The following is a 13211-nucleotide window of genomic DNA, read 5'->3' as shown; positions in this document are numbered from 1 at the left end:
TCATGCAAAAATGGCAGCTTTGGTTGGTTTAATTTGACTACTTCTCGAAGTTTCTGCTGAAATCACATTGGAGTTAAATGGCCGGTCGCTTCATGCTGATTATCACTTCTAAAGTATGTTGAGATGATAACAGCGATGAAATGCTCTTTAGGTTGGTTTGTTGTTGCGTAAACAGGTCAACATTCAATTTTGGTATATGAAATAATTGTATCTCACCCAACTACTTTGACAAATGGCATCGATCATTCACTTCATCTCTCTTGCTGGTATCAAGAAGCGAGTTGAGCAGATTTCAGTTGACTGAACAGAAACGCCCTAACCTAGAATGTTACGGCATATTATTTTTTTATTAACGGACTAAAATAAAACATGTCAGTAGTCTTACACTTCTTTTCAAAACACAAGAGAGAGCAGTCACAAGTATGAATTTATATTAAACACTAAAGCCATAGTTCTTTTGTTTTTAAAAGCTTTTTCTTTATTTTTTTACCTGATTGGTTGTGTTCAAAACATTAATAAAAAACATTAAGACTCGTAGTTAGCTAATAAAACACTCCGTGCAAGGAGCTTGGAGGTCAATGAATGCTTTTAAATGCTTTCCCTATGTAGATTTGATGAAATGTGCTTTTGTTCACAGCAAACACACACCTACCACGTTAAGTACATACTTTTGGCATCCAGATTATTTCTGAATTTCAATTAACCAGCATCATCAATATGCAGTATTGTGAACGTTTTGTCTCAACATGTTTAACTTCATCTCTGAGTGTACATTTTAGGAGAGCTTGTGTTATCATTCCACAGATGGGATTTAAAACGTTTGTCTCCAAGCACCTTGAGGGCTTTGACTCTACAATGGAAAAGCTCTTGTGATGTTTATTCATTTGTGAAAAGGCTTCATCTTCACACACTAGATACATTGAAGATGATTCTTAATAAGGAATAAACAGCAGGTTCGTCTTTGAATCTGGCATGTTTTTAATTTTTGTTGAAGGATTTATTTGTACAAATGTCAATTAACTTCACTGCGCTTTTTGTAACATAACGTAAATTGTTATTTGGACTATTTATTGTTAACATTTCAGAATTATTTTTTGTCTAACTTAATATTAAGAATGTTTAAAGTTTTCAGTTTGTAAAATGTGTTTTTATTCTGTGTATAAAGATAGTTATAAAAAAAAAACCTTGTTTGTTTTATTCACTGTGTGTACTCGGTGTGTGTACTCGGTGGTCAAATTTAAATAGTTTTTTACCAACAGTTTCCAGAGAGACATTTCTCTGCTGAACCCTGACTAAAAACACTCACTCATCAAAACAAATCAGTTTATTTCAATAACAAGAATACACTGAACAGAAATATAAACATGAGCATTTCAGAGTTGTAAATGTGAAAGTTTTAATCGTTTCCCAGTTTCTTTCCTGCTGCAGAGTAGGACAACATCAGCTGACGGGATGTAAATACAGAACCACGTGACACAATTCTACTAAAACTATACAGGATGTTGTGAAGTTCCTCATCTGGGATGAAATAAAGTGATAAAACATTGGTTGACAACCACTCGGCCCAAACAGGAAATCAAACAGACACGAACAAACACTTGTTCCTGCAAGATTTCCTTCCATGTGTAGTAAAAGCACTTTATTTTGAGAATCATTGACAGTGGAAGCTCTGTATGCCGTACAGTACACGTGACCCTGAAACAACATGTCAGCTGCTGGACCACATATCCAAGACAGACATGCGATTGTTTTTTGTTTTCCATCTGCAACTACTGGGGATAATCCCTCTGCCAAAACAGCAATAATACCTACTAAGCAATACTTTGATCAAGGCTGCATTTGGTGGAATAGGTTGTTCTCCTATACTTGTTTCTGCTGTTCAGTGTGATGGTAACGAATTACATCTCATCTGTTCTCACTTTCCATCAAAAATGTGATACTGGAGGCTGAAACCAGCTGAAGACCTCGACTATAAACCCCAGACCTGACAGATTAACAAACTAAACATCAACATTGCTGCAAAAAGGTAACAATGTGAGCATTTTATTTGTTCAGTCAATTTAAAAAAATCAGCATCACATTCTGACATCTTTACAGAGTTTTGTCATTCCACTTTTAAACTGACTTTGAGAACAGTCTATCTGGTCAATCACAGGTGTTCAAACAGTAAAAAACACTCGCCAAAGGTCCTGTTACAACATACCGGTTGATGGTTTGCGTAAGCTTCCAGCTATCCACACCTCTTGCTCATTCAGGCCTCTGTGTAAAGATGTCTCTTTCCTGTTTCGCTCCGTGTGCCTCTAACGTGCGCCGTGAGCCTCGTGCAGCTTCACTCGTCTTTCGGCTTCCGCTCCTTGCGAGCGCGAGAGGACATGAGTTTGAAGAAGAGTGCGGGCCACAGCGTGCGGAGATAAATGGCCAAATTGGGCTGAGGTCCGGCCAAAACAACGTCTTTACTCCTCTGACGGACGGCCTTCAGAACCGCCTGAGCCACGTCTCCGGGGTCCCGACCCGCTGCTGTGGTTTTATCCAAAACTGAAAACAGTGTTGCACAAACAAGAAAGATGCATCAATGATACCGGGGAGTCAGTAAGTCAGTGACCACACAAAACAATTCTACGCCTGGGAATGGTGTAAACACAGTCACACACTCCACGGCCTCACCTCCATACTTGGAGCCATCTCCTGTGACAGCGTTGACCGACAGGCTGGTTCGGATGTACCCGGGACTGATCACGGTCACTGGAATCCCATAGTGCTCGATCTCGGCCCTTAAGCAGTCAAAGTAAGCCTGGGTGGCGTGCTTTGAGGCGGCATCTGACCCAAAGGTGTGGAAAAAAAATAGACAAAAGTCCTGCTTCATTTCCAATCAACCACATAGAGTGTTCGCTTTTACGAGTGAAGACAACTTACAGGCAGATCTGTAAGGAATGGCTATTTTGCCCTGGACACTGCTGATGACAACGATGTGACCACTGCGTCGATGAACCATGGAGGGCAGGAGAGCTGTGAACGGAGGAAACAGGTGACTAACTTTCCATGAAAATAATAGATCCGTAATGTTCATGCTGCAACGACTTTGCTTCCTTAATTTAATTGAAGATCCTTTAAATAACATGCTTTAGTTTGGCTCTCTCCCAAGGACGCCGCTCACTAACCTTGAGTAAGAGCAATGGTCCCAAAGTAATTTGTTTCCATCACATCCCGCTGAACTGAAAGGTGGGTATCCAGTATGTTGCCGCGGTAACTGATTCCCGCATTATTGATGAGGACGTCCACTTGCCCGTAACATTTCAGGATCTCCTTTGCAGCTCCGTCCACTGTGTCGGTGTCCGACAAGTCAAAGGTGACGGTACTGGGAGTGTATGTCTGGTGGTTGTAAAAACATGTTATTCTTGTATTAAAATAGGTCTCGCTGTAAAATCAGTTATCCTCCAGGCACCAAAATAAAGTTGAATGTTGACCGTGAGTTTCTGTCAGGGCTACTTTTCTCTGTGTGGACACACCTGTGGTCCTGAGCTTGTTGAACTTGCTGTGAGCTCCTGGACCACCTGCTGCAGGCGGGCTGCATCTCGTCCACACAGCACCAGCCGGGCGCCTGCAGCGTGAAAGACCCGAGCACACTCTACAAAACATAAAGACACACCTCTTGTTCATAGTGAATATCAAACCAGGCCGTGTGTGACTGTACAGTACGCCACTACTACCGATGTGAAATCATCTGCTGTGTAACCGATGTTACTCGGTTTGGAGAAAGTGTCTACATGTAAGCTGAGGAGAGGAAGAAATGGAGGCCGACCTTTCCCAAGGCCAGAGCTGGCCCCTGTGATGACCACCACCGCGTCCTTCAGAGGAGCTCCTGGTCTGAGGCGGAGAAGCATTCGATAAAGCAACAAGATCCCCGCACTTACTAACACCAGCTGAAGAACTCCTCCTCCTCCCATGACGCGCTCCATGTCTGACGGCCTGCCAAGATCAAAAAGATTTAACTAGGAAGAGGTTTTTTTTCAACTGGCACTGTATTTGCAATAGTAAAACATTTTAAATCACTTGCTCTTGTACCGAGAAGTCACGCAACAAAGGTCTGGTTCAAACAGCACATTTTCACACAAGTGTACACAAATGTACGGATCTGTTTTTATAGCCGTTTTCAATATTTGAAATGGTGACATTATGAATATTATTATGTCATTGAAGCTGACTTTGAAGTCACTTTTCTCAAAAACTGTACAGTAAAATATCATGGCCATAGACATGTGCATGGCAGAGGTCAGCATGAACAAAGCTGCATTGTAGCTTTACTTTACAAATTTAAGGATCTGATTTTATAGCAGTTTGAATATTGGAAATTGTGACATTAAGAATATCATTATGTCATTGAAGCTGACTTTGAAGTCACTTTTCTCAAAAACTGTACAGTAAAATATCATAGCCATACACATGTTCATGGCAGGGATCAGTCTGAACAAGACTGCGTTGTACTTTTAATTTACAAGTTTAAGCATATGCCGTTTGAATATGAATATCATCAATTCATTTGAGCTTTTGAGCTCGGCTTCTTTAGCGTCTCTGTGCTGCGTACCACCCCCGTATTGTAACACCTTAAAGAGAGGTGCATTCAGAATTACAATTAAGGCTCACTCCGCGGATGTGGGCTCACCTGACCGCAGTAAAACAGTCCGTGCACTAGTAGGATTTGCATTAAGTACACAGACAGCCAAGTCATGTGTAACTCGTAATTACATTGCCGAGCCTGCTAATGTTAATGTTAGCTCGCTTCTAAACGGTAATGAAACACTCACTTAAACACCAGAGTTCATGAATAGTTAGAGCTCACCGTGTTATTGTTCTGCTGTACAACACCGCGGCGTGAGTTGGCGTACGAGCACTTCCGGACTCGTCTGACAGACACCCCACGTGACGATCCAACAAACAAGTTTCTCGAAAGGCTATAGGCTGTGTACCCGCAATGGATTGTGGGAACTGAAGTTCCGTAAGGCAGTAAGCTGACTAACGGGCTAAACGCTGACCTCGCTAGCGCTTGCCAATATCTGTTTATCAGCCAAATATTCTTTAGTTGGAGGTTTCAGGAGAAATTAAGGAGCCAAGTAAACCTAGAGATGTTGTGGTTAGCTGACATAATTATCCTGCCTTGGCCACAAATCAACTGACGAATGAGTTTATGATGCCACCCTCTGAGCACTACTCCTCTGCTTCAGCTCTACTCATCCCATAAAACTGTATGCATGGTTAGATAAAACACAATTGGAAAAAGGGGCCTACTCTGTGCAAATAAATACTTTTTTTTCATATGGAAATTGTGCAAAAAGAAGTATCAATGTGAAAAGAAAAGCTGGGGCACGTTTGTGAATCTTCTGTTGACCAAAGTGTTGCTTCCACGCACTCTTACAATGTATTCAGAAACTATAAGTTTCACTTATGCGAGCATCATTTACTGAGGTGAATAAGATCTTGGTTTCAGCCACTGTTCATCTGAAGAGTAATGCGTTTTGAAAGAATATTGTGAAGTGAAAACAAGACTTTATCCCTTTCGTGATCGACTGCTACTTTGGCATAATGTGTGACGACAGTACTTACGGAAACACCACAAGCAAGTTTACAATTTATTTGATACATTGGTTGAAGAGACCTTTAAGGGATTTACACAAAATTTTTAGGAAACTTTTCATAAACACGTTTAAATTTGCTAAAACCTTGCTGGCAAAGTAGAATAATCCTCATTCAGCTTGTAGTGAACATTTATTTATACGAGATGTACTTTTCAAATCAGTGACCCCGACAAGGTCATCGCTACTCTTGATATTCAACTATTTCATATCTGAATTCCACTTCATATTAAATCGTTACACGTCTCCTTAACATCATAACTCATCCTCCACGTTGTCTATACCTTTACCTCCTCCTGTGACCCCAAACTTTAAAACTGCTGATCTAGACAGCAACGCATAACAAGCACCATTGGATAAACATGTACAAGAAAGTATGAATTTATAATTTTCTGTGGCTTGTTATCTGTAATGTCATTTTAGTTTTAATTATGAGATTTTGGCTTGACGTCAATGTAATATACATTATTAAAAGCATGTGTAGAATGTGACTTTCCAAAAGTAAGTATTTTTGTAGTGTTTAAAAAAAACATTGCGGCACAGCATTGTCACATACGATCTTTCTTACACTCTTTTAAACAAGAATATCTACATGAACAAGACACAATCTCAAATAAGTTGCAACTATTTGCTCGTTTCTGAACATGATGTAGGATTTAATGAAAAAAGTAAAATAAAATACAGAAAAGTTAGTTTGAAATATCCTAATGTTTAATGAAAGGGTGATGTACTGATCAGCAAGAAAGGGGGTACAGTAGAATTACGAGGGAAAGGGGACAGAGCTGATACTCAACACATGTCGGTCCGTTTCAACTGCAGTACAATTCAATCCAGAGGAACTGCGGTCGTACCCTTGTGCACTTGCTTGCGTGTCAAGGATGCAGGGGAGGATGCGCAAGGGTACTACGGATATAAGTGTGCCGTTGTCACATCGACGTAAAGAAAATGTAAAGGAAAAACAATTCCGTCTAGTTTTAACTATATCCCTCTGACCAAAGTTCAAAATGGAAGCACCCACCGCATGTGTGGAGCTAAGTGCTTGGCCTGATCGTGACTTCCACTTTTCTTACATCTGGGGGTGGATAGGTTCTGTTTTTTTGTTGTTTTTTTCCTTTTTTTCTGTTGGTTCTTAAACCCTCTTCAGAGTGCACTCATACAGCATAGAGTTCGTAGATCTTCTTGGCGCAATATGCCAGGGCAGCCAGTGCTATCGTATTATGGAGTCTCTTTCTGTGGACATCATCCCTGCGCACCAACACAACGGGCGTCGAGGAGGTGAGTGTATGCAGGGGCAGCCGCGAGAGTTTTTGGCTGTCGTACTCCACCTGGTACTTGCAGCAGGGGTCAAATTGCCATGAAATCCCGTAGAGGGCGGCGCAGGCCACACTGAAGGCGCCAGCGGGCAACGCCACATAGCGCGAGTACTCAACTGGCAGAGAGAGGGGCGTCAGGAGGCAAGCGGTACCTGACAACACGGCCGTCTTGTGCAGGCAGTTGCCCACGGCAATCCACCGGGCCGTTTCATCTCCGATGCGTGTCGGCTCAATGACAATGTATTTATACTGGGCCTCCAGTGCCTGCTCCAACTCATACTCAAACTGGTCCTGCACATTCTCCCCATTGTAGATCTCGTGCACAATGTAGCAGTCTGTCGCCGCCATCACTCCCCTGTTCAGAAACAGACATACAGCGAGGAACAGTGAGAGAGAGCATAAGGCGTAAAACAACAAGACTTGATACAAACAATCTTAATAACATTTAGTTAATTTGGTAGATTCTTGATAAAGTTGATGGTCGATGAACTCAAGTATATAGTATAGCGTGTGTGCAGGTTTACATGAGCTCATTTGTATGCTTGGACAATGCCTACAATATATTTAACCCAACATTTGGATATTAATGATTGAAAATGTGTACACTTAGGTTGCAGAAATTTTTTGGCTCCATATAGTTTCCTAATCAACTTATAAAATGTAAAAATGACCAAATGGGCATTACAAGTTTTCAGATAACTGCCAATAACTTGTCTGATCAACAACAGTTGAAAGCCTCCAAAGTGTGAAATATTAAATTGCAATTAAAACACAGGAAAATCGAATCTGTAACAAACAACCTTTTTTAAATGAACAAATAAATTACGTGCGTTGATTTGCTTCAATCTAGTTGATTAATCGAATAACATTTTCTGCAAACTCATTTTTCCGGGTTAAGTTAAAAAGGACAAATACACGTGCGTGTGTGTGTGTTTGTGTATCAGTGTCAACCCTCCGAGGCCTTCCAGCACAAGTTGACAAGATGGCAAACAGCCCTCACGACTAACCTCACGTGAGATAAGGTTGGACACCGAGCCTATTCTGTCTTTGGTTCAACGAACATTGGACACCAGTGGAAACCATCACAGTAAAAGGGCCATACGTCAGTTAGTTAGATAGCATTCATAACCCACGCGCTGGCTGGTAAAAAAAAGTTGGAGGACTGGCCAGCTAAGTTAAGAACCGTTTTACTTTCAAAACAGGTCGAACAGCACAGCGGACAACATTTGGTTCAGACAGAAACGTGTCGCACGTGAGCCACGGCGAATTACAACAGCGCTCGTGCACAAGGGAGGTTAAACACAACTTTCCCCACGGTTAGTCTGCGAGTGTGAAATAACCCAAACATCCCATGAGCTGCTAGTTTGTTTTCTCGCTAACGTCAGTTAGCTGTACACGGTAGCCCGCTAATGTTAGCTAACCCTGGGATAAAAATCCGACCTCTCGCGTTGCCATTTTACTTTAAGTCCCAACCGACATGTATATTCAGGATCTGGTAAATGGCGACATCGACGAAACGATGCGTCACATCAAAACATTTTCGTTTAATATCTAAGATGTGGAGTAACTGACCTCTCCCTGCTTACTGGGACACCGCGCCTCCTTCCCAGCGACGCCATGTTGGAGATACAACCGTGATTGCAATTGACGTATGAGAGCGCACAGCCTTATGGGTAATGTAGTGTTACGACGCTGTCGACGCGTCACTTCGACTCGAATGAAGACTACTATTCCCAAGAAGCTATAAAGCAAAAGTACCTTTACGTATTTTATAATAGCACATAGAAGTTTAAGAGGTCAGACCATATTCTAAATAAATCTATTGCAAATTAACGGAGGTATGTTTGTTTTAAATATATTAATTAAGCAAGTAACTATATTAACATTGAACTTCAAATATATATTTAAATTGTTATGCAAATAGATTTCATGCATGGGTTATGACATAAGGTATACAGCATGCAATATAGTGTCTTAATCATTAAGTTTTGTGTTTGTAGATTTCTGAGTGCTCACCCATATTGTGCCCACCTATGCTTCTCTGTACATCACCGTGCCGAATGGCGAGTGTGGGCCTCCTGTCCATGTGCTGTAACCTGAAGCGTTTTTGATGTAACAACGAATGTGTACGTTCAAGAATGCGGGATCAGCTGAACACAAGTGTATTTTACCCTGTGACAACAGTTGCAATAGTTTTGACACATGACAAATCCGTACAAATCCAATCAAGCATATTGGCGATGCCATCTATAAAACTGTGATTGTTTTTTTTTTAATATAATGTTTAAGCCATGCTTCTTTGACCTTTAGATTATTACACATCTATTACTTTAGAGTACATTTAATTCAGGCAAAGCTTTTTTTTTTATTTTAACCTGGTAAATGAATTTGATCAGATAGAGAAAAGGGTCAAGGCATGTGCATGTTCCTCAAAGTTAGATTTCAGTAGTTTTTTCACATTTTTCATTATCAAAAATAAACTCTCCCTGGTCCCAAATTGACCGAAAAACTCCAGAGGACATGACCTCAGCGTCCTCATGGTAGCTATGGCCCTGGTTGCAGATAAACATTGCTTCAAGGTCTCATCATCTTTCAAGTGGACTTTGTACATACATTGTAGTTTAAAGGCTACATGTTTGTGTTTTTTTCCAGCTCACCCATGTAGGTATGGCGTCGACTTGATGCAGAACCATAAACTAGGCTATAGGGGTGCTCAACCCCTGCATTGCTAACGGCACACAATGTGGCAAAGAGTTTAAGTAACTCTTAATACCATCACTAGGTGGCGGCAAATTCACGTTTTGCAAAACTCCCACAACTCTTTTCTTTATCTTAGGGCTATTTGTTGCAGGATGTTAACATAAATACATTAAAGTTACCTATACATACATAGTGTAATGTACATACAAAGGTTTATGTACTTACGTATCTCTTTACATTTCTGCACTACAATATATTGTACAGTACCTAAGTTAGTGCATGTATCCCTGTTTAGTTAATACAAACTTTGACATTGATAATGTGATGAATATTGTTTTATTTATTCACAGACAACAAGAATGGAAAAAAAAGTCAAAAACACAACACATGACAAGAATTGGTACACAAATATGAACATAAACACAAACATGAAATAATTAATTGGATATCTGGGTCTATCAATAGGTCTGTGTCACCTAAAGGAATGTTTTACATCAGGGAATGTGGTTTCCTGCAATTAACTCTAGGTGATTAAAGCAGATCAAGAGAGTCTGCAATGCATGCTGTGTGTCCGGCCAGAGTGTTGAGCAACCTGAGGTTTTCTTCCCCTCAACACTGAAGATTGTCAACAGCAAAAGCTCCTAAAGAGCCAAGAAAGGGAAACCGCTGGGTTTTGTTTTATGAGTAAAAAACTAATTTTCACATCAGCTTGTGAAAGTTCCGATGTGGGTACAAGAACCAAATAACAAAAAAAAACAGATCAAATGACAAGAAAAAGACAAAATGTATAAGATCCGACCATCCAGTGTCATTTTACTGCGAAACGGCACAAAGGACAATGAACACCATACAATGTAAATGCCCTGAACATAACAGTGCTGTTTTTTAAAAGCTGTTTTTGGGCAGAGATATGAATCCATATTCACACTGTGTTTTACTACACACAGTGACGAGCGTCAGACCCAATTTATCACGCGTGTCTGTAATAATTAACATGCGCAATGGACAAAAATGATGAGCTTTGTCTTCAAAGTTGGACATCCTCATTTTGTGTTCTTTGGTTTACAAATCCCTGCATCTTCGATTTATCAATTTATGACTCCAATAAAGAACGGTACACTTCTGTTACTTGAAAGAGTGGGAGTGGACAGAGTAACACTGGAACCAAATTGAGATTTGGGCCAAAAAAATTCTAAATAAAGATTATAATTGTATTAATTGAACTACCCAGTACCCATCAAATGAATGCCTATACCTCTCTGCAATCTCTCAGGAAAAACATATTTTGAGTAAGATGATGCTTCAAAGATTTGTTTAGCATTCACAACTCCCCCAATTAGCATTTCAGTCTGAAAAAAAAACTATTTCTAAGAAAGGAGGCAAAAGCAAATAGAACAATAAAAAATAAAAAAAATCAAAGAATATCAGAAAGAGGGTCAAAATATAAAATTCATCACCGTTTGAGCATCAGAAACGCCGCCATCCCCATCATGGAGAAAGACACCTGGGTCGGTCATCTGGTACTGCTGCTCACATCCAATGAGTCCAAAGGAGGACAGGAAATAATATCATAAGATTTGACTCACATCGGTCCCCATTAGAGGCCTGACCTTTGCTCCCGATCAGTGATGGGTACGCATCCTGAACATCTCCGTCTGAGGTTAGTTTATTTGCTTATGTTGTTACTAGTGGTGACCAACTGATTCACTTCCTGTTTCTGGCATAATCCTGTGTTCCCGACCCGTAGAACCAACATTCCGCTCACGGACGTCTGTGCCGTGAGATCAGTCGTCTCTGGAGTCACTCAATGTCATGTTTAACAAAGCCTGCAGGGTCCTTTGTTGTATGTCAACCTGTAACTCCAAAGCATGATGTCACACAGTATTTATCCCCCGGGAGTCTCTTTCTCCTTCTCCTCTCTGCCGGAGCCATGTATGGTCATTGATAAATATGTTCAAAGTACTGAGGCTGAGGGTTCTCTTTGACATATTTCTGAATGTACCAGCAGGTCAAGTGAGCTTTTAGATCCTCTTCCACCACAAAATCCATGGCTGCCTGTCATCAGAGAAGCACAAAATCAAATTTAAACAGTTCCGATAGACATTTTAATAATGGTTTACATGGAGACTGCGGTCATTGGTTTTCATATTTGAGTATTTGTTGTTGTACAGTTCAATTAAACTACATAAGTTATAATTGGTAAAATTACTAGCAAAGTCATATTAAAATAATCTTTTGCTTTTCATTATTAAGTAAAGTGGCCCAGAAGCCATTTGGTAATTTGAAATTATGGTCAACATATTACAAATTGGGCCGTTAAGAAAATACCAGACTTAAAACTCCCTATTTTCTCTTAAGATGATAATAAATAAATACACAAATAATACTGTTCATAGGTTTTACCTTGGCCAGGTGCTTTGCTATTCCTCTACCTCTGTAAGCATCTGGAACTTCAGTGTGTTGCAAGTCCACTGTCTTCTTCCCAACGTATTCATACAGAAGAACTGCGCGGTCATGAGATCCTGAGGGCAGACAGAGGTCATAGTTCTCGGTTAAAAAAAAAGTAAAAAGGCAACCTTCAATAATTAAGGGCATAACTGCTATAGCAAATTTTTAAAAATATCGCTCACAGTGACAATCACTGATGACAACCACAACACACACAAACTCCTACCTCATGCATCAAACACAATTTTATGCCAGATTAACTTTAACATGGTGGCATTTAAATCAGAGTGTAAAATCACCAGGTAATTAAATGATCAAGTTGCAGGAGCAGCTTGTTTGTTTTCAGTTGATCATGAACTTAAAGAGAACTAAGTTAATAATAATATAGTTGCATAGTAACTTGGGTTTGAAATAAAGATTTGAAAATGAAGGCCCACTATCCATATATGGTAGATTCATATCACACGCTGTATGTTTTATAAATGAATGCATAATGACTGGTGTTTTAGGCATCACTGATTCAGGTTGGGGGGGGGAGGAACTAAGTTGTTTTTCAAGAAATCTTTAAAAAGGTAGGATTCTGGGATGTCTGCTGTGAGTGGATGCTGTTCAAGGTTTCACATTTGCTTTTGGCAGTGGAAGGAAAAACATATATTGCCGAAAAACAACCTGAAGCTACAAGTCAAGAAAGTCAGCAGCTTTGACCGAGAAGTACTGTCGTCTTCTCGGTCGTGACACGAACCAACATCCGAATAAAGACGTGACACCCCCGCTGTGCGAGAAGAATGACGGATCTGTGTCAGAAATGGCAGCTGGAGTTGTCAAAAAGGACACGACGACGATGTTGGCAGCAAGAAAAGCACAACCTCTGAGCTAGCATTAGCCAGCTAGCACGCCAATGTTTACATGTTGAACTTACCGTTTAGTCTTATAACAAACTGCCGACGCTTTTTATCATGTTCCACTTGTATTTGAGAGTTGTTTGCGTCGAAGACGGTCGCCTGCGCCGCCTGTGCCATAGTATTTAGTAGTACAACTGACAATGGCTGCTATGCTACTCTGCAGCTTTGCTAACCAGAAATGGCTTCATGAAATGATGAACGGTCGAAGCAAAACACCTCGT

At 40.5% G+C, this 13211-nt stretch overlaps 3 protein-coding genes across 6 annotated transcripts; all 3 read right to left on the bottom strand.

Annotated features, from left to right (window-relative positions):
• Nucleotides 1–1357: 1357 nt before the first annotated feature.
• Nucleotides 1358–4883, bottom strand: dhrs7b (dehydrogenase/reductase (SDR family) member 7B). 4 transcript variants are annotated; one of them, XM_068578817.1, is made up of 7 exons: nucleotides 4838–4883; nucleotides 3800–3966; nucleotides 3507–3625; nucleotides 3159–3369; nucleotides 2914–3006; nucleotides 2665–2817; nucleotides 1358–2535 (listed from the first exon to the last, which is right to left on the bottom strand). In XM_068578817.1, exons 2-7 carry the CDS (start codon nucleotides 3954–3956, stop codon nucleotides 2330–2332), a joined length of 939 nt encoding a protein of 312 aa, XP_068434918.1. In that variant the 5' UTR covers nucleotides 3957–3966; nucleotides 4838–4883; the 3' UTR covers nucleotides 1358–2329. The 4 variants fall into 4 exon arrangements, with proteins under 4 accessions (XP_068434918.1, XP_068434920.1, XP_068434922.1 ...); XM_068578819.1 differs by having other exon boundaries at nucleotides 3507–3598; XM_068578821.1 differs by lacking the exon at nucleotides 4838–4883 and adding an exon at nucleotides 4661–4764 and having other exon boundaries at nucleotides 3912–3966.
• Nucleotides 4884–5644: 761 nt separating this feature from the next.
• tmem11 (transmembrane protein 11) lies at nucleotides 5645–8584 on the bottom strand. The gene is made up of 2 exons (XM_068578914.1): nucleotides 8513–8584; nucleotides 5645–7295 (listed from the first exon to the last, which is right to left on the bottom strand). The coding sequence occupies exons 1-2, from the start codon at nucleotides 8557–8559 to the stop codon at nucleotides 6779–6781; spliced, it is 564 nt and encodes a 187-aa protein (XP_068435015.1). The 5' UTR covers nucleotides 8560–8584; the 3' UTR covers nucleotides 5645–6778.
• Nucleotides 8585–11290: 2706 nt separating this feature from the next.
• Nucleotides 11291–13208, bottom strand: natd1 (protein NATD1). The gene is made up of 3 exons (XM_068577845.1): nucleotides 13008–13208; nucleotides 12044–12162; nucleotides 11291–11695 (listed from the first exon to the last, which is right to left on the bottom strand). The coding sequence occupies exons 1-3, from the start codon at nucleotides 13105–13107 to the stop codon at nucleotides 11579–11581; spliced, it is 336 nt and encodes a 111-aa protein (XP_068433946.1). The 5' UTR covers nucleotides 13108–13208; the 3' UTR covers nucleotides 11291–11578.
• Between the last annotated feature and the right edge of the window lie 3 nt (nucleotides 13209–13211).

Source organism: Clinocottus analis, unplaced genomic scaffold (assembly GCF_023055335.1).
Source record: "Clinocottus analis isolate CAN_PGR_092001 unplaced genomic scaffold, fCliAna1.0.p SCAF_16, whole genome shotgun sequence".
Taxonomy (NCBI): domain Eukaryota; kingdom Metazoa; phylum Chordata; class Actinopteri; order Perciformes; family Cottidae; genus Clinocottus; species Clinocottus analis.
Note: the sequence above shows the minus strand (reverse complement) of the source record. Positions and strands in the feature narration are given on the sequence as shown.

What these genes read in the sequence shown, in the direction of transcription:
- natd1 (XM_068577845.1), bottom strand. Translation starts at nt 13,107, where the DNA reads ATGGCACAGGCGGCGCAGGCGACCGTCTTCGACGCAAACAACTCTCAA. An exon ending in GTTTGTTATAAGACTAAACG is followed by an intron (nt 12,163 to 13,007) that starts GTAAGTTCAACA and finishes GTCTGCCCTCAG; the next exon opens with GATCTCATGACCGCGCAGTT. An exon ending in TAGCAAAGCACCTGGCCAAG is followed by an intron (nt 11,696 to 12,043) that starts GTAAAACCTATG and finishes CTCTGATGACAG; the next exon opens with GCAGCCATGGATTTTGTGGT.
- dhrs7b (XM_068578817.1), bottom strand. Translation starts at nt 3,956, where the DNA reads ATGGAGCGCGTCATGGGAGGAGGAGGAGTTCTTCAGCTGGTGTTAGTA. An exon ending in GACCATTGCTCTTACTCAAG is followed by an intron (nt 3,007 to 3,158) that starts GTTAGTGAGCGG and finishes CTCCGTTCACAG; the next exon opens with CTCTCCTGCCCTCCATGGTT. An exon ending in CATTCCTTACAGATCTGCCT is followed by an intron (nt 2,818 to 2,913) that starts GTAAGTTGTCTT and finishes CCTTTGGGTCAG; the next exon opens with ATGCCGCCTCAAAGCACGCC.
- tmem11 (XM_068578914.1), bottom strand. Translation starts at nt 8,559, where the DNA reads ATGGCGTCGCTGGGAAGGAGGCGCGGTGTCCCAGTAAGCAGGGAGAG. An exon ending in GTCCCAGTAAGCAGGGAGAG is followed by an intron (nt 7,296 to 8,512) that starts GTCAGTTACTCC and finishes GTTTCTGAACAG; the next exon opens with GGGAGTGATGGCGGCGACAG.